The sequence below is a fragment of the Typopeltis vanoorti genome, chromosome 4 (assembly GCF_054136105.1).
Source record: "Typopeltis vanoorti isolate ZY-2024b chromosome 4, IOZ_Tvanoo_1.0, whole genome shotgun sequence".
NCBI lineage: Eukaryota > Metazoa > Arthropoda > Arachnida > Uropygi > Thelyphonidae > Typopeltis > Typopeltis vanoorti.
Genome location: NC_143552.1, coordinates 26,626,192 through 26,645,740, shown reverse-complemented (window position 1 = coordinate 26,645,740; position 19,549 = coordinate 26,626,192). Strand labels below are relative to the sequence as shown.

Below are 19,549 nucleotides of genomic sequence, written 5' to 3'. Positions count from 1 at the left end.
AAGGATTTCTTCTGACATGCTTAGCTAATCCTCTCATAATTTGATTTTTTCTTTCTTACATGCTGATCACCTTTCTTTCTAGTGCTTTTTATTGCTCACAGGCATGCTGATCACCCCTTTTGTCGTTTATATTCCTTCAACAATGTTTTCTCTTTTTACATCCTCTGTTTTATCTGGCTAGTCATCCATTTGACTCCCACTTGGTTAATCCTCCTGACCATGGGTATACAATTTGATGCTGCTTCCCTCAAACAACCCTTAACCATTTGTCATGAGTTAACATTCTTTCCTTGTAGTTTCTTATGGCATGACATTACTTTAAGCTGACTCCAAAGTTTATCATAATCACAGACTTTTAGTTTCACATATATCTATCCCTTCTTGACTCTGAATGATATATGTTTAGTAACTTCCCAGAAAAAGACTGCAGGATCACTTTTCTGATCAGAGGCAGAGTGGCTCCCTTAGTTATGAATATATCATCTGATTATTATTAGTGATTGAAATACCAGTAAACTGGTTTACAAGTAAATGGAACAAAAATGCTTTAAAAATTTAGTGGTAATTCGGTGTTTTCTAGTGGTATTTGGTAAAACAAAAACATTTTCAATGCATGTTGTAATAATTTTAATGTTGATTAAAATTATTACAGTATATCTGTATATGTCCTGTCAGCATCTGGCAGGCACATTTTTACACTGTTAAATGCAAATGGCATGCGCTAGTGTCACAAGTGAACGTAGCGGTAGATTTGAGATGTGCTAAAAATGTGTTTTTAATTAGTGTATATTCTTGTAGATAGGCTTGTACATTGGTAACACATGACTATTAAATTATTTAACGAATTTACAATGTATACTGGAATATTAATTAAAAGAAATTTTAATAAATACCACCTATATTTCGGCAATGTCACATTACCATCTTCATGGGAACATACAACAATGACATGTGCATGCAGGCACTACAAAAAGCAAATGAAGCAGAAGAGAGAAAATTACTGTTGAAGGTGCCGCCTAGAAGGCTATATTGGGTTGTCTTGGCTGTTGGGCTGAAGTTCTCAAGATGCAAGCTTCCCAAATTTCGGGCAGTCTCATGCACCCAAATTTGTTAAGGTTTGGAAAGTTTTTTAGAGCTTCATATTTAAATTTGCTGCGGTGTATTAACGTGGCTTTCTTCCAAAGTATTCTGTGGCGAGTATCCAGAGCATGGTCTGCAGGCCCAGAGAGGCTGTACTGGTTAAACCGGATGTAGTCTTTGTTCCGAAATCCTGACATTTGCTGTCCTGCCTATTTGGCCAAAGTAGGACAGTTTACAGCTGCAAGGGACCTGGTATACCCCAGGTAGGTCTAGGGGAAGTGGTTGGTCTTTGGTGGAGCAGATAAGGGATGCCAATTTTTTATATGATTTGTAACAAGAAGTCAGGTCATCTTTTTTTAAGATTTTGGTTAACTTTTCAGAGGTGTATCTCAGACATAGGGAATGGTGATGGATTTAGTGTAATCTTTGTTATGAATTGGGGAAGGGGGGGGGGGGTTGTGGTTAACTGGTTTTAATATTTTTTTTTTGGATTTTTTGGGAGTTGTAGCCATTGGCTAAGAAAGTGTTAAGGACATGGCTTAGTTCAGTGGTCAGGGCATTGTCATCTGAACAGATTAATTTTGCCCTGTTATATAGTGTTTTTATAATCCCATATTGTTGTGGGGTGGGGAATTGCTGGTGAATGTATCTGCCTGTATAGGTGGGTTTTCTGTAAACAGAGAAAACCAAGGATCCATCAGGCTGGCAAGTGATTAAAGTGTCTAGGAAAGGGAGACTGTTGTTTTCCTCTTTTTCCAAGGTGAACTGGATTCTGGGGTGTTGGTTGGTTAAGTGTGTTAAGAAGGAGTGGAGTGTATATGAGCCATGTGGCCATATAGCGAAAACATCATTAACGTAGTGAAGAAAAACAGTGGGTTTTGTGGGCTTAGCTTAAGGCTTTCTCTTCAAAAGTCTCCATAAAGAAGTTTAACAGGGGTGGGGTGAGTGGTGAACCCATGGCTGTCCCCTCTATCTGTTTGTAGAATTTTTCTTGCCAAACAAAATAGCCTGAGTTCATTGTGAGCCAAAATAGGGCTGATATATCGAGAGGAAATTTGGCTTGGATAAGCTCTAAGGTTTCCTTGAGTGGGACATTTGTGAATAGGGAATAGACGTCAAAACTGACCATTATGTCAGCATGTTGGAGTGAGAGGTTTTCTATACTGGCTTTGAAGTGGGCTGAGTATTTTTATGTGTGATGGTGTATTGCCAGAATAGTGTGTGTGCGCTTCGGCTAAATGTTTGGCTAATTTGTATGTGGGGGGAATCAATGGCATCCACTATGGGACGTAATGGCACATTTTGTGTTTATGTATTTTTGGACGTCCATATATTTGTGGGGAGGGGGGTCTGGAGTTAAAAGGTTTTAGTTTGTTGGTAACTTCCACAGGCCAAAGAAGTGATCTTCTTAAGGAGCCTTTGGAGTGTTCTAATTCGGGAGCTGGTGGGATTATACTCAATACAGCCCGATCTAACAATAAAGCATTAAGCTTACCTGTGTAGTCGGTTTGATTGAGAACCACAGTGGCATTCCCCTTATCCGCTTTGGTGATTACTATTTCTTTGTTTTTCTTCATTTCTTTTAGAGCTTTATATTCTCCTTTGGATAGGTTGGTTTGCTTTGGTGAGAACACCGGCTACATCTAGTCTGATATTGTTGGCGATATAGTTTTAATCTCCGCATTTATAACCGAGCTAGCTTTGCCCTACTACGAGAACAAATTACCACTACACACGTTCTCCTAGCCGACATAAACAAAGCTATTCGGGCGCTAGAGGAGGAGCTTTCCGACATGCTGAACGACAACCTTTGGGCAATTCTCTACGATGTCTCGTGCACTTCGGCAGCAAAAGAATTTGAAAAGATACGAAGTTGGCACATCAAAAAATTTGAAAACTTGAAAAAGGACTATACCTCCAAACTTCAATAACCACTCAACACTGTATCTTCCATTACTTTGAAGTCTGAGGCACTCAACGCACTGGCACACATGGTCACAATTTCGCCATATCTCCTAAGAAAATACCGGCTGGAGAAATAATGATTCAGATAGAACGTGGTATCTACATCCTTCCAAACTATACCGCCAACAATATCAGACTGGATGTAGACGGTGTTCTCACCTAAGCAAGTCCACCAAAAACCAACCTATCCAAAAGAGAATATAAAGCTCTACAAGAAATGAAGAAAAACAAAGAAATAGTAATCACCAAAGCGGATAAGGGGAATGCCACTGTGGTTCTCAACCAAACCGACTACATAGGTAAGCTTAATGCTTTATTGTTAGATCGAGCTACCTACCTCCCTATTGAGTATAAAGTATAATCCCACCAGCTCCCAAATTAGAACACTCCAAAGGCTCCTTAAGAAGGTCACTTCTTTGGCCTGTGGAGGTTACCAACAAACTAAAATAATGTGGATATATGGACTTCCAAAAATACATAAACAAAATGTGCCATTACGTCCCATAGTGTATGGCATTGATTTCCCCACATACAAATTAGCCAAACATTTAGCCAAAGCACTCTCACACTATACTGGCAATACACCATCACACACAAAAAAACTCAGCCCACTTCTAAGCCAGTATAGAAAACCTCTCACTCCAACATACTGACATAATGGTCAGTTTTGATGTCTATTCCCTATTCACAAATGTCCCAATCAAGGAAACCTTAGAGCTCATCCAAGCCAAATTTCCTCCTGATATCTCAGCCCTATTTCAGTTCACAATGAACTCAGGCTATTTCGTTTGGCAAGGAAAATTCTACAAACAGATAGAGGGGACAGTCATGGGTTCACCACTCTCCCCACCCACTGGTCAACTTCTTTATGGAGACTTTCTAAGAGAAAGCCTTAATCTCAGCCCCACAAAAACCCACTCTCTGTCTTCGCTACATTGGAAAACAACCGTCTCCCTTTCCTAGACAGTATAATCACTCGCCAGCCTGATGGATGCTTGGTTTTCTTTGTTTACTGAAAATCCACCCATACAGGCAAATTCACCAGCAATTCCCCTCTCCCCCCCTCCCACACAACAATATGGGGTTATAAAAACACTATATAACAGGGCAAAATTAATCTGTTCAGATGACAATGCCATAACCACTGAACTAAACCACATCCTTAACACTTTCTTAGCCAATGGCTACAACCCCCAAAAAATCAAAAAATTAAAACTAGTTAACCATACCCTCTCCTCCCCTTTCATAACAAAGATTACACTAAGTCCATCACCATTCCCTATATCTGGACACCTCTGAAAAGTTAACCAAAATCTTAAAAAAATATGACCTGACTTCTTATTACAAACCATATAAAAAATTGGTATCCCTTATCTGCTCCACCAAAGACCAACCACTTCCCCTAGACCTACCGGGGTATACCAGGTCCCTTGCAGCTGTAAACTGTCCTACTTTGGCCAAACAGGCAGGACAGCAAATGTCAGGATTTCGGAACACAAAGACTACATCCGGTTTCACCAGTACAGCCACTCTGGGCTTGCAGACCATGCTCTGGATACCCGCCACAGAATACGCTGGAAGAAAGCCACGTTAATACATCGCAGCAAATTTAAATATGAAAGATTGTTCATGGAATCAGCCTCAGCTCTAAAAAACTTTCCAAATCTCAGCAAATTTGGGTGCATGAGACTGCCCCAAATTTGGGAAGCTTGCATCTTGAGAACTTCAGCCCAACAGCCAAGACAACCCAATATAGCCTGCTACGGGACACATTTAGGACTCTAGGAATAACAGTAATTTTCTCTCTTCTGTTTCATTTGCTTTTTGTAGCGCCTGCGTGCACGTGTCATTGTTGTATGTTCTCATGAAGATGGCAATGTGACATTGCCAAAATATAGGAGATAGTTATGAAAGTTTTTTTTAATTAATATTCAAGTATACCTTGTAAATTCCTTAAATAATTTAATAGTAATTAGTGTATAGTGTGGCTTTTTGTTGCAAACTGTGCTGCACTTTTTTCAGTTTGGATACAAGTGTCCTTCAGTGGTGTTGTTGTTGTTGAAATTTTTTGTTGCTTATATTGTGTTTTGCCACTTGCTTGTTGTACTGCTTCAACTTCTGAAGATGGCATCCATAAAGAAATGTACCGCGGTGGCACGTTTCTGTACGAAAGTCTAACTCTGCCTTGGATTTTTCGCAGTGGATGCATTGCAAAATAGTGTGTGGGAACAAGGAGAGCAAGTTTGTGGAATTTCTGAGAGATAAGTATCTTAAGCAGCATGTGATTGAAGCAACTAGAGGCTTTAATGTTTTGGATTTGGTGATACCTTCACAAGATATAGTTGTTAATGAAGTGTTCACACTGCCACTGGTTGGTGAGAGTGATCATGAGGTACTCATTTGGGAAGTGATGAAACAAGAAAAGGGCACTGCCAAAAATGGATACATGTGGAAGTATAAAGCAAGGGAATATAAGAAGCTCTGTAGTCACTTAGCATCAATACGTTGGGTATATATATGAGCTGAGTGGAAAAGATACTGAAAATGCATGGAAACTCACAAGGCAGTATCTGACAAAAGCAATGTTTGACTGCATACCAAGGATTAAGTGAGTAAACAGAGTAGTCAAATCAAGCAAGCTGTGCTGAAAAGAAAATGTTATGGAGGAGGTACAAGACAGTTGGTGGTGATCGGATCCATGAAGTGTATAAAGTGCAGGCTAAGAAAGGTGACGAGCATAGTAAAGAGAGAAAAGGTGCAGTATGAGAGGAAATTGGCAGGCGAAGGTTAACTCAAGGGAATTTTTCTGCTACATGGCAAGCAAGAGGAAGAATAATTATGGCAGATTAACGTTGGTAGATAGTCATGACAGCAGACTAACAGCTGCAAAGGATATAGTGGAATTATTGAACGAGCACTTTATCAGCATATATCATACTGGTGTAAATGATCTGGTGCAATATATAGAAGTGAGGCAAGTATTTGGAGAATTGGAAGTGAAAGAAACAGAGATGTATGAGATGTTGGTTGGGTTAGATGTGAATAAGGCTGTGGGAATGGATGACAGATCACCACATATTCTTAAGGAATGTGCACCACAGTTGGCTATGACCTTGACCTGGTTATTAAATGAAAGTCTTGCAGTGGGTAGGGTTCCTAAGGAGTGGAAAGAAGGCAAAATAGTACCACTCCACAAGCATGGTTCTAAGAACAGAAGTCTCCAACTATCGCCCAGTCTGTATAACTGCAGGTTGTGGTCAAGGAGTTGGAGAGATTGGCAAAGAATAGAATACAGAAGTGGGTTGATGGACACAGCATTCTTTATGATGGTCAGCATGGATTTGTAAAGAGTAGGTCCTGTTTTAGTAATTTACTTGCATTTTATGATAAGGCGACAAATGCATTAGATAAGGGAGAATCATATACAGTGATATTCTTAAACTTTGCAAAAGTGTTTGATAGATTACCACATGATAAGTTGGTACACAAGCTGCAGAGGATAGGAATAGATAGTATATTGGTTAGATGGATCAGAGATTGGCTATCTAAACGATACCAGCAGGTTGTGTATGATGGAGCAGTGTAAAAAATGGTTACGCCACTAGTTACCCTCCGCAAAAAAAGAGGATAACCAGTGGCATGCCACAAGATTCTGTTCTTGGGTCCCTGCTGTTTAACTTGTTTGTAAACGACATAATATAATACATATATATATAATAATAATATATATAATAATGATATATCATGTGGACTGACTGGAGATCTTCAGTTATTTGCTGATGATGCAAAGTTGGGAAGAATTATAAGTAGCACTGCTGATGTTAATTCCCTTCAGGAAGATTTGAATAAACTTTTTACTTGGACAGAAGAGTGGGGTTGTAGTTTTAATATCAATAAGTGTAAGGTGTTGCATTTTGGAGTGCAGAAATATAAGGCTATGTACTGCAGGAAGTGGATGAGATTAGAGATTTGGAAGTAGTTGACATAGACTGAAGTTTAGAGGGCATATTGCTAGTGTTGGCTGCACATCATAGTGCTGCTATGATAATAAGCACTCTAACATGTAACGATAAGGAAGTGGTTATGCCACTGTATAAGGCACTGGTCAGACCACACTTGGATTATTATGCTCAGATCTGGTTACCTGGCTTTAAATGTGATGTGGAGACATTGGAGAGGGTCCAGAGGTGAGTACTAAGACAATGTCAGGACTTTGGAACGCTATGGAGAGAAGTTGAAGAAATGTGGATTGCAGAGTTTGGTGGATAGGATGAAGAGAGGTGATATGATAGAGACATTTAACTTAGTGAGAGGATTTATCAGATTGATCCAGAGTGGATTATAAACAGAGTAGAAGGTGAGAGTGGAAGAACCAGAGGTCATTCCTGGAAGCTATATAAAAGTGTGGTGAAGAGGGATGTGAGGATTAGATTTTTTACATGGAGAATTGTCAGTGAATGGAATGCATTACCAGAATGTGTTGTTAATGCAAGAAGTGTTAAGGATTTTAAGATTCTATGTGATAAATATGTTGTCAGTTGAATGAACCTCCCACAATAAGTATGTTGACTCCATGGAGGGTGTAATAATAATGATAAAAATAGTATTTGTGAACCATCTTAATGGCACAGAAAATCCCAAATGTAACATTATCATATTTCAAGTCATTAAAAAATGGGAAGGGGGGGGGGAATGAAAATTTGCATTACATAAATCCATTTGCTTTTGCACTTAGTGAAGGACATATGAATGAATGAACAAATTTCCCTTTTCAATTATTATGAAACAGATTGTTAATATTCACAGTACTTAGTTTAGAGCTACAATAAAACTTCTACTTTTCTACTTCTACTTCCACTTAGTAAACCTCTGTGTCTATGCATAAAGGATGTAGGAAAAGAATGTTTTTCACATTATCATTCCTGTACTAAGCTACCAATATATACACACTTTTTATTATTGGTTAGTTTAAATATACCAACCAAATATAGGATTTTTCTTAATTCTTGGTTTGTAATATATTCCAAAACAAACAGATCCCCCCACTCCCAATACATGTTTTGATGGAAGCACTTGTCTCGGACCATAATGAATGTGTTAAAAGTAACCAAATATTTAGCACCATAAAAAATGACAAAATTATATTCTGTGATTCTGTATTTTCAATTATCATTGAGAGATCAGTGAGTCATGTCAGAATATTATTTTATTATTAAGAGAGACCTCCAGGGAGGCCACATACTACACTCACCAGCTATCATACTTCTTCGTGAATTTATTCACACTGATTGCTCACACAACATCCACTGGCAATGCATTCCAACCACGCACCACTCTATGAGAGAAAAAGTTAGATCTTGCCCCCTTCTTAGCACCAGTCCTTTCCCCACCATCCATAAAATAAAAAATTCCGTCAACTGAAATTCTGTATGACCAGTGATGAGCTGTAAGGGACTCGCCCGAGCCCTTTGTTAAATTTTTCTCATTGCGAGTCCCTTGTTGTTCTTGTTTACTTTTTTTTTTTAAAAAAACAAAACAAAACATAATTTTTTGAAATATTAAGCGAAAAATTCCTACGGTAACCTAACAAAGTGATTTTATTAAATAAAATATAGCTACTGTTACTACCATTTTACAAATAAGAATTCACTTTTGGTAATCACATATATAAATAGGACTATAAAATAATGCCCCTTGATTGGTACCATTGATTATCACTTGAAGTATAAAAACAAAAGTGAAATATAACGTATTTCAATATTATTGTGTTTAGATAATATTTATTATTTATAGATTGTTTGTCATAAAAACTTCTATCGCAACAAAAGAAATTTATTTTGTTTATAAAAAATGCAGACTATTGCATATGTGCGTTATAAAAGATTTTATTCTTATTATATTTTGATAGTTAAAAAATGTTTTTCTTATGTAAGATAAATTTTCTATATTTCATGTTTAGATCATGAAATATAGCCTTTACAGGTTGATTGTCCCCTCATACTTTTTGATTGGCATTTGTACACACGCTGTATTAATAAACGTTTTTGTGTGTGCAATACGGCTTTTTTTTTGCTCAACGATGCGAGCCCTTTGTTAAAATTTCCATAGCTCACCAATGTGTATGACCCTTTCAGAAGTTTGTAAGTCTCAATCATATCACCCTTGTATTCCTGTTTGCAGTCTACAAATTTTCTCAATCTGTCTTAATAATTAGTATTTCACAATCCTGATATCATTTTTAACACTTTCCTTTGCACTCTCTCCACTGTATCAGAATTACAACGGAAACCAGGAGACCAGACCTGTGCACAATAGTCCAATGAAGTCTTATGAAGGCCTTGTAAAGAGGCAAAATGACATCCTTATCTTTACATGGGAAAGTTTGTTTCAGCATTGCAGTTATCTTTTGAATTGCATTTGCAATCTTCGCTGTATGGCCCTTGAACTACAACTTCAAAAACTCCAAAATCCCTAGCCTGATAAGTTTCTTCTGACATAATCCCACCAAATAATATAATATAACATTCGATATCTAATCATATCAAAGTGACTTTACATTTACTGACATTGAACTGATATCCATTTTCAATGCCTACAATTCCAGTCTATTCAAATCAATTTACAATTACTGCATATCAACTGCATTCCTGATTACCCAAGCCATCTTTGACATACAGCTATTTGCTCATCATCAGCAAATAGCTGTATGTCACCTGTCAAATCCTTCCCAATGTCATTAATGTACAGATTGAATAACAGTGGACCAAGGACTGATCTTTGTGGTACACAACTGGTTACCTTATATCTTACAGCCTCACATCCCCCATATACCACTTTTTGATATCTGTCAGTCAGCCATCCTCTTAACCATGCTGATATTTTATAATCCAAACCCATATTCTCTCATTTATGCAACAGTCTTCCATGCTGTATTCTGTCAAAAGTCTTAGCAAAATATGGTATATCCATTCTCCTTGTCTAGCTCAATGGTAATATTATAGAATGTGAGCAAGTTGCAAAAACATGATCTTCACTTAGTAAACCTAATGCTGCTCGTTGCAAAAGTCGAGATTCTCTGTGAACTTCTTTCTGAATGCGAGCCCTAATCAACCTTTCCAAAATCTTCACCGCCCTTGTGAAATGGGATTACCATACATCCTTTCCACTTCTGTGGAATCTTTCCTGTTCAGCTGAACACTCTTGTAGCACCTGTGCTGATATCCTATCAGTCCCTATTGCTGAATTCTTATTCAGCTTGTGCAACAGCTCTAATACCTCCTCCTCATACACCTGAGTTTCTTCATACAGTGAAGAGGTAGCAGTGAACTCAATGTTGCATACCCCAGGTTGATAGCTTTTAGCAAAATGGGTACTCATTAGTTGAATAACCTCTTCTGCATTTGTCACCCTCACACCATCTACATTCAGTAGAGCTATTCTTTCATACTCGTTCTTTCTTTTACTTGCAGCATAACGAGAGAATTCTTTTGGGTTGTTTTTAACTTGCAAAGCCAGTTTCTTTTCACATTCAAATTTAGCTTACCATTCAACAGTTGTGACTCTTCTGGCCTGCTGTTTATAATTTTCATGATGGACATCATCCTTATGTACATGGTATTTCTTCCACTTCATCTTTTTCTTATGAAACTCTTATTTGATAAGATTACAGATCCATTTGAGTCCATCCCTATTTATTTTTTGAATTCTCAGGACACATTCTGATATTGCATCATTTAAGTATTTTTTACATGCTTCCCATGAATTGTCGATATTCTTCCCATCCAGCAACTGATATCATTGCACTGAAATCAGTATACTCCTCAGCTGGTCATAATTTCCTGCTTTGTAGTTCAGCATGTAACCTTTTCTAAATGGAACATTCACAGTCATTTCCCAAGTGAGTGCCACTTGATCACTGCCACCAACTGGAGGCAGAATTGTGTTCTTTAACTGAAACACCCTCTGACACAATAATCAAATCTAACACACTCTGACCTCGAGTCCCTTCTGTCACATGCTGCTTGAGGAAGTTGTCTTGCAACAGCTCAAAAAATTCAGTCTTATTCATCTCATAAGATTTTACTGTTACCCAATCAATGTTTGGATAATCAAATCCTCCATTATGATTACTCTTTTCTCACCCATCGTCTTTATCTGGTGATGCATTTCTAGTCATACTGAGTCAAATAGTTTTGTGTGACTTGATATTTCATAAAAGTAGGTATTGAAGAGGGTTTTTTTTTTATTTTTTTATAGCCATGGATAAAAATTCATTCTGGTATATTATTTCAAATGTATTGAAGTCGGAGATGAGAATGTGGATGTGAAAAGTGCTAAAAAAAATCAAAGCAGTCGGTAAAGGTACTAGCAGCTTACATAACCATCTTAAAAGTCATGCAAAATTAACTTATAACTTATTAAAAAGAGTGAAAGAAAAGATATGATATACCACCTTTAACTGAAATTATCAATATCTAGACCGATTTGAATTCTTGATCAAAAATTACATCATATTTTAACAAATATGATGACTTTTTTTCTGCTGTAGTAGCATCCACGACCGCATGGGATTGGGTCACATATTTATATATATATATATTTACTAATGTATATAATATATACAATATATACAAATACAGAATTACAGCAACAAAGATTAACTGTGGAATTAGTATAGCAATAATTTTACAATAAAAAAGAAACAGAAAAAAAAAAAAGAAGTAGCTTGTTGAAGATCCAAATTAAAACAAAAAACCACTAAAGACCTAACATAAGAAAGGAAATGTACATTTTCAAAAAGAAAAAATAAGAGGAAAATATTTTAAAATGACTTTTGATGACCTAACAACCAGCTGGCCAACAAGTGCCGAATTTGAGAGTGCTTTCCACTACTGGATTAATTTATATAAAAATTAGGTCACATTTACCAGACCACAGCCTCAACAAGTTGTTTTCTGCATGATCATTTTAAAAAAAAAGAAGGACATTAACTAAAAATGGTTTGTCTTTCGAGTTGTTTGCATTTGTGTTTTCCTTATCATTAAAGTAACTAACTGTTTATGTTGTGAAATAAATATTTTGTTTTTATATAATTTCTATTAATATTATATATTTTTCTTTAGAATAAATATTTTTATTTTTATGTCATGTTTTATTTTTCAATAAAATTTTTGTTTATTAATATTTATTTATTGTCTTCCAATATAGCTTTTTTGAAAATGAAAGAAATTACTGATAAATTGGTAATTATGAAAATTTTTACAAATTACCCAGTAATTTAAAGAGTCTGTAAATTTTCTATCCCTAGTTATTACCAGATTCAGCAATCTCAAACCCCTGGTTCCCCTTCATTACATGCTATCAAGAAATTATTTCTTATTAACTGTATAAATTCAATTTCCATCTTGTCATTATGACCATTTCTCCCTGCAGCATATGTGTTCATAAAAACTGCTTGGCCTGCATTCATTGTACTAATCTGCCAATGCATGGTAGCAGCAACCAACAGTATATTTTGTCCTATCTCACACCGCAAATGAACTATCTTCCCGACTCCTAAAACCTTCCTTCACATTTCTTTTTGTTGTTGGCGGTTTACTGATGAAAGTTCTTCAGCTTTCATCAGTGAACCCCTCCTCCTGTCCTATTCCTTCCATTCTCCCTGAAAATACAACATCCTTTGCATTCTATCTCTGTATTATCTTCTGTCAACCAGGTCTCACTGATACTGATAATTTTTGGCTCCAAACTCCTCTTTATCTGCTGCATGAATTTCAACATCCCCTTGGGACCACAGTTACTCTTGAATAATGTAATTATGCAAGGGTAGCTATGGGTCCAAGGATAACCAATTCAGGTTCAAAACTCAGAAAACTGCAGTTGGCACTGAATGATAATTTCTGCACCCTCAACTCATTAGTCTCAGGGATAGCTAGACACATGCTTGACTGTGTCCTAACCCCCCCCGCCTAACTCTAGTTTCCCTGATTTTGCATTTCTAATTTCTCATTGAATAACACTTTCTCCAAATATCTAACTCCAAAACAATTTAAATGCAATCATTAGGGAAATTCATAAGAAAAAAGCTAAAGCATAAACATAATACGACAAGGTACCCAAAAAAGAACCAAAATCTGAACGTGGTGCATGCGCATTTTCTAGTTGCAGATGCTGCTGCTAGGCATCCTGTTTTTTGTTAGTGCTTACAAGCAAGTTTGGTGATTTTGTGATGGCTGACCATAAAGAACAGATTGTTATGCTTTGGCAAGCCTTTAAGAATGACACTTTAGGTAAAACGAGGTCTACGAGTGTTTTTCCCATTTAAAAAATGGGGACATATCAGTTGAAGACCAACTACGATCTGGCCGACCTTCGACAGGCAGATCATCGAAAGACCATCGAGCAAGTTTCTGAAGAGATGAATTAGCTATGGAGTTTGTGCTAGCAAGTTTTAAAAGAAGATTTGCAAATGAAATGTGTCTACTAAATTTGAGTCTCGTTTTCTCACAGAGGATAAAAAAAAAAATTCATGTGAATGTTTGCTGCGATTTGAGGGAGGAAGTTCTTGATGACTATGCAAGTTATCAAGTTAATTAAAGGGCAGCGATTCCTTGATTTCAAGTGACAGAAATGTCACTGGAGGCCATAAGCAGTATTCCATTTGAACAGTTCCAGAATTGTTTCCGGCAGTGGAAAAACACTGGGACAAGTGCATTGAATTACATGGAGAGTACTTCAAAGGAAACTAGAATACTGTAGTATAACTTTATAATTAAAAAAAAAAATAATAATGGTAATATTATAGAATGTGAGCAAGTTGCTAAAACATGACCTTCACTTAGTAAACCTAATGCTGCTTGTTGCAAAGTAGAGATTCTCTGTGAGCCTCTTTCTGAATGCGAGCCCTAATCAACCTTTCGAAAATCTTCACCACCCTTGTGAAATGGGATTACCATACATCCTTTCCACTTCTGTGGAATCTTTCCTGTTCAGCTGAAAATCCTTTCCTGTAGCATCTGTGCTGATATTCTATCAGTCCAAAAATATAATTAATATATAATTAAATAAATTAAAAAAACAATTCCGGTTATTTTTGGGTACCCCGTCAATATAGAAGAAGGAAAACATCTTGAAATGAGATGATGATAATTGAACAGATCTGATTTGTGCTATCACACTTTCGAAAGCATCTGCTTGCATAAAGTGATTATTACAAGTGATTATGATATCATACAAATAATGAATATTAAGAGTTAATCACTGTTTTCTTTATGCAAAGGAATCACTTTAGAAAGAAATAAAGATTATGATAAGACACAGCAGCTTACTCCTGAATGGGAAAACATTACTTGTTCTACAAAAGTGATTAATTATTATTATTACTTTGTTATTATTCAGGCCTCCATGGAGTCAAAAGACTCATCGTGGGAGGTCCTTTTTAAAGACAATTTATGAGTGGTTTAAAAATACCTTGCATATTAAACTGGTAGGGTTAAAGAGAGGTACACGTACTGTAACAGTATTGTCATCTGGCATGAAAGATCGAAACATTGCCTCAAAATAACTGCATCTAGCTGCTAAAATAGCCTTGTGGGCAGGAATAGGAAAACCATCAAGCATTAGAGTGATATCACAAAATTCTTTTCCTGTACTTCGCAGAAATGCATCCATATCTTGTTCCAAGGTGGTACCTGAAATATTTAAATGAGTTATGTCATGAATATATATATATATATATATATATATATATATAAAATCCCCCCCCCTCACAAATTAAACTCAAATAAAGTCATTGGATATTTTCTCTCTCTTTCTTGTCTTTTACTGTAAATTTTTGGACATCAACTCCATGAGGTTCTAGAAATACCTCACATTTTTTAAGTGTTGAAATTATGGACAAAGCGACTAAGGGGTCAGTATTTATATCTATTAAATGTGTACATTTTCTGGTTTTCTTGATTCTGCAGGAAGATAAACTCTGCAGCACAGTGTAAAATCTTTTTTTTTTTTTTTTTTTTTTGGTTTACTGGAATGAATAAAACAAAGATTTAACCGGTCCATTATTTGTCTTTGTCACAGAGCATAGACATCAATGCATGCATGACAAAAAACGAGTGAAATAGATTAAACTGAAAGCTTGAAGTTATAAAAAGGGGTGTGCCTTCTGTGAGCAGTGATAGGCAGCTTTGTTTGCTGGGTGAAGTATATAGTTTCCCATAGCGTGGGGAGTTTCACACATTATGTTTAGTGAGTTTGGAATGGTTTTAAGATCTGATGTTGATTCAAAAAAAGTATATCATTGTTTGTACTTATTATAGTAAAGCACAGTAGTCAAATATATGCAATGTCCAAGGAACAGTGATCAAGATTTGACATACCATAATTGTCACAGTGAATATATTATGTTATAGTGGATGGTTATGGATCTTTCTCTTTGTGTGTAAGAAAATAAAGTTTGTATTATTACTTTAATTCATTTGTAGTACTGTTTTCATTCTATTAAACCAAAATTCAGCTTCCACCAATACTTAAGCCTAAATACATGACTGTATGAGACCAGCTAAACCAACCTACAGGTTAAAACACATTACACGTATCCTATCTACAGAAACATGATGAATTTCTACAATTCTGTTACATTTGTTGCTTATCTTGAATCTTGTTCCACCATATCCCAAAGATGCTCAATATGATAATATCATTATGAACACTGAGATCCAGTGAGCGAAAGGGCAATCAGATACAAACACTACTATGTGCATGCATCTATTCCTGGATGACTTTGTGAGTTATCCTGTTAGAAGTGAACATTACATGCTGGATAAATAATCAATATGAATGAGCATACTCGGGTTGCAATCTACTCTTTTCCCATAATCCAGGGACCTAAAGAGTTCCCAGAAAAACAACCCCACAAATCCTCACTACAAAAAACATTACATTGCATAGTTGTAATACAGCATGATTGGCTCATCATGGCTTTGTGTTGTTATCACCATATCATTATCCTTCTCCACCTCCTATCCTACAAACTAAGATCATTAGCAAATGGTAACTTCAAGCAATTTCTTTTCAGTGCTCTAGTGTCCATTAACTCCAGATCTTTTTTTTTTTTTTTTTGAACTAATAGTAGATGATTCCTTAAGTCACCAAGCTAATTAATTTAAGAATTAGACACAGGTTTCCAAGAAACAATTCCAGTTAAAGAACTATCTGTCTCCCATGCTGAATAGAGTTCATGAGTAACATGCAACTACCAGAACATGACAGAACACCAGCTATAAAATAAAAGTGTGTGTGTGTGTGTGTTCACAAAGCTCAAAAATGTTCACAAAATTCGCAAAGCTCATGGCCTTTGTCCATGAGCTTTTTGAATTTATCAGGGGTTTTGAGAGTAAGAGCTGCAGGTTGGTTTCAGTATCTTGGAAACAGTTGTCCAAATGTGCACATGTAGTGGTCGCTTGGATATAATGTAGCCCATGATAAACAACTGATTGATTTAATATTCTTAGCACACACCCACTTCCCTGCTTCACAGCCTTAGTATGTGAAAGTTACTGTCCTCCACACTTTAAAACCTGGTCAGGGGAAGTGGAATATTTGGGAAAAGCAAGGATGATAAAGAACTAGGCCTCAGTTCTGTGCAGGTCTTGTAAGACAAACCAAGGTGGTGATTTTGACCCTTTGACAGCAGAGAAGCAGGGGGGAGGGTTGCTAAGAATATTGCAAAAGATGGCAGATCACCACAGAAATATTTGACCTTGTGATTTGGAACATTCAACACATGAACTTTGGAAAAGGACTTTCAAGTATATAGTTAAAAATGATATCAGGATTGTGGAATAGTGATTATGAAGACAGATTGAGAATTTGTAGACTGCAGACACCAGCAAACAGGAGAAAGAGGAGTGATATGATTGAGACTCGGATGGAGGGTGGGGAAAGGATGGGAGGGCATCCTTGGAAGCTGAGAATGAAGGCCACTAAGAAGGGGGGGGTGAGGGCTAGATTTTTCTCTAAGAGGGTGGTGTGTAATTGGAATAGATTGCCATTGGATGTTGTGATTGCAAGCAGTGTGAATAAATTTCAAGAATAAATATGATAGCTGGTGTGTGTGTAGTACAAGGTTAGTCTGAAAAGTTCTCGGCCCCGACCATAGATGGCAATACTATAGGCAAGACTTTTTTTTGTTAAGTTGGTATATCTGTAATAAGCATCCATGTGAAATTGCAAGTCATTCTATCAAGTAGTTTGTTTTATACAGCTGTCTGAAAAAAAGTTTTGTCTGTATCCCTTGAAATGAATAAAATTGAGTATTGTGCAGTTATAAAATTCTACGTAAAAGAAAGTTTAACACGAAAAGAAATTCATTCGAAGTTCATAAAAGTTTATGGGCACTCTTCTTCTTTTTTTGACAATTAGGAAATGGGCTGCCGAGTTTAAACATGGCCGTACCAGCCTTGAAGATGATCCATGTGAAGAACGTCCAAAAAGTGTAACAACACTAACACCAGAAATCATTGATCAAGTGCATGATATGGTATTGGATGACTGCCGAGTCAAAGTGTGTGAAATTCCTGAGACTATAGGCATTTCAAAAGGACGTGTAGGATATATTTTGCATGAAGAATTGCAAATGAAAAAGCTTTGTGTAAGATGGGTGCTGCGCTTGCTCACAGCAGATCAAAAATGATTTTGCATGAAAATCTCTAAACTGTGCTTGGAGCATTTTAACAAGAATAAAACTTATTTTGTATATCGATTTATTACTATAGATGAGACTTGGATTCACCATTACACACCAGAATCCAAACATCAGTGAAAACATTATTAAAACACTTAAGGAATAGAACAACGTAGTTAAGAATATAAATTAAATTAAACTTTAATAAATATTTTCCGATATTTCGGCAATGTCACATTGCCATTTTCTAAAGGAACTTACAAAAAAGTTACGTGCACGTAGGCATTACAACACAGAAACTGGGAATGAAAAGATGAAGCTTTTGTTCTAACAGTCCTGATGGTGCCCTCTAGCGGGCTAAGTAGGTGTTCTTGGCCGTTGGGCTGAAGGTCTGCAGATGTAGGCCTCCCAAATTTGAGGCAGTCGCATACACCCAAATTTGTTGAGGTTTGGAGAATTTCTCATGGCTGAGGCTGATTCCATAAAGAGTCTTTCAAATTTGTATTTGCTACGGTGTATCACTGTAGCTTTCTTCCACCGTATTCTGTGGCGTGTATCCAGAGCATGGTCCGCAAGCCCAGAATGACTGTATTTGTGAAAACAGATGTAGTCCTTGTGTTCCGAAATTCTGATATTCGCTGTCCTGCCTGTTTGGCCAAAGTAAGACAGTTTACAACTGCAAGGGACCTGGTAAACACCAAGTAGGTCTAGGGGAAGTGGTTGGTCTTTAGTGGAGCGGATAAGGGATGCCAATTTTCTGTAAGGTTTGTAACAGGAGGTCAGGTCATGTTTTTTTAAGATTTTGGTAATCTTTTCTGAGGTGCCTCGGATTTTTTTGGGGGGGTAGCCATTGGCCGAGAAAATGTTGAGGATGTGATTTAGTTCAGTGTTTAGGGCCAAGTCGTTTGAACAGATTAGTTTAGCCCTGTTGTATAGTGTTTTCACTACTCCATATTGTTGTGAGGGGGGGGGGATTGTTGGTGAATGTATCTGCCTGTATGGGTGGGTTTTCTGTAAACTGAGAAAACCAAGGATCCATTAGGCTGGTGGGTGACTAGTGTGTCTAGGAAAGGGAGGCTGTTGTTTTCTTCTTTTTCCAGAGTGAATTTGATTCTGGGGTGTTGGTTGTTTAAGTGTGTTAAGAAGGAGAGAAGTGTTTCAGAGCCATGTGGCCAAATAGCGAACACATCATCAATGTAGCGAAGCCATATGGTTGGTTTTTGTGGGGCAGAGGCTAAGGCTTTTTCTTCAAAGGTCTCCATAAAGAAATTGGCCAAGGGTGGGGAGAGTGGTGAACCCATGGCTGTCCCCTCTATTTGTTTGTAGAATTTTCCATGCCAAACGAAATAGCCTGAGTTCATTGTGAACTGAAATAAGGCTGAGATGTCAGGAGAAAATTTAGCTTGGATTAGCTCTAAAGTTTCCTTGAGTGGGACATTTGTAAATAAAGAGGACACATCAAAGCTGACCATTATGTCAGTATGTTGGAGTGTAAGGTTTTCTATGCTGGCTTTGAAATGGGCTGAGTTTTTTTATGTGTGATGGTGTGTTGCCAGTATGGTGTGTGAGCTCTTTGGCCAAATGTTTAGCTAATTTGTACGTGGGAGAATCAATGCTATCCACTATGGGACGTAATGGCACATTTTCCTTGTGTATTTTTGGGAGTCCGTAAATACGGGGGGGGGGGGGGGGGTATAGAGTTAAACGGCTTTAATCTGTTGGTAACTTCTACAGGCCAAGAAGTGACTCTCTTAAGGAGCCTGTGAAGTTTTCTAATTTGAGAGTTGGTGGGATTGTAATTGATAAGGTGGTAAGTGGCCC

General features: G+C 37.1%; 1 protein-coding gene across 3 annotated transcripts in view; it reads right to left on the bottom strand.

Moving 5' to 3' along the window:
* Lztr1 (Leucine zipper like transcription regulator 1) overlaps positions 1–19,549 on the bottom strand; it is a 510,326-nt gene that overhangs the window by 105,603 nt on the left and 385,174 nt on the right. For all 3 annotated transcript variants that reach the window (XR_016548176.1, XM_090391043.1, XM_090391044.1), the window contains one exon: positions 14,557–14,735. Coding sequence is in view for 2 of the 3 variants with exons in the window: in XM_090391043.1 (XP_090247169.1) it covers positions 14,557–14,735 (179 nt within the window). In the remaining variant the exon portion in view is untranslated. The remainder of the gene's footprint in view (positions 1–14,556; positions 14,736–19,549) is intronic.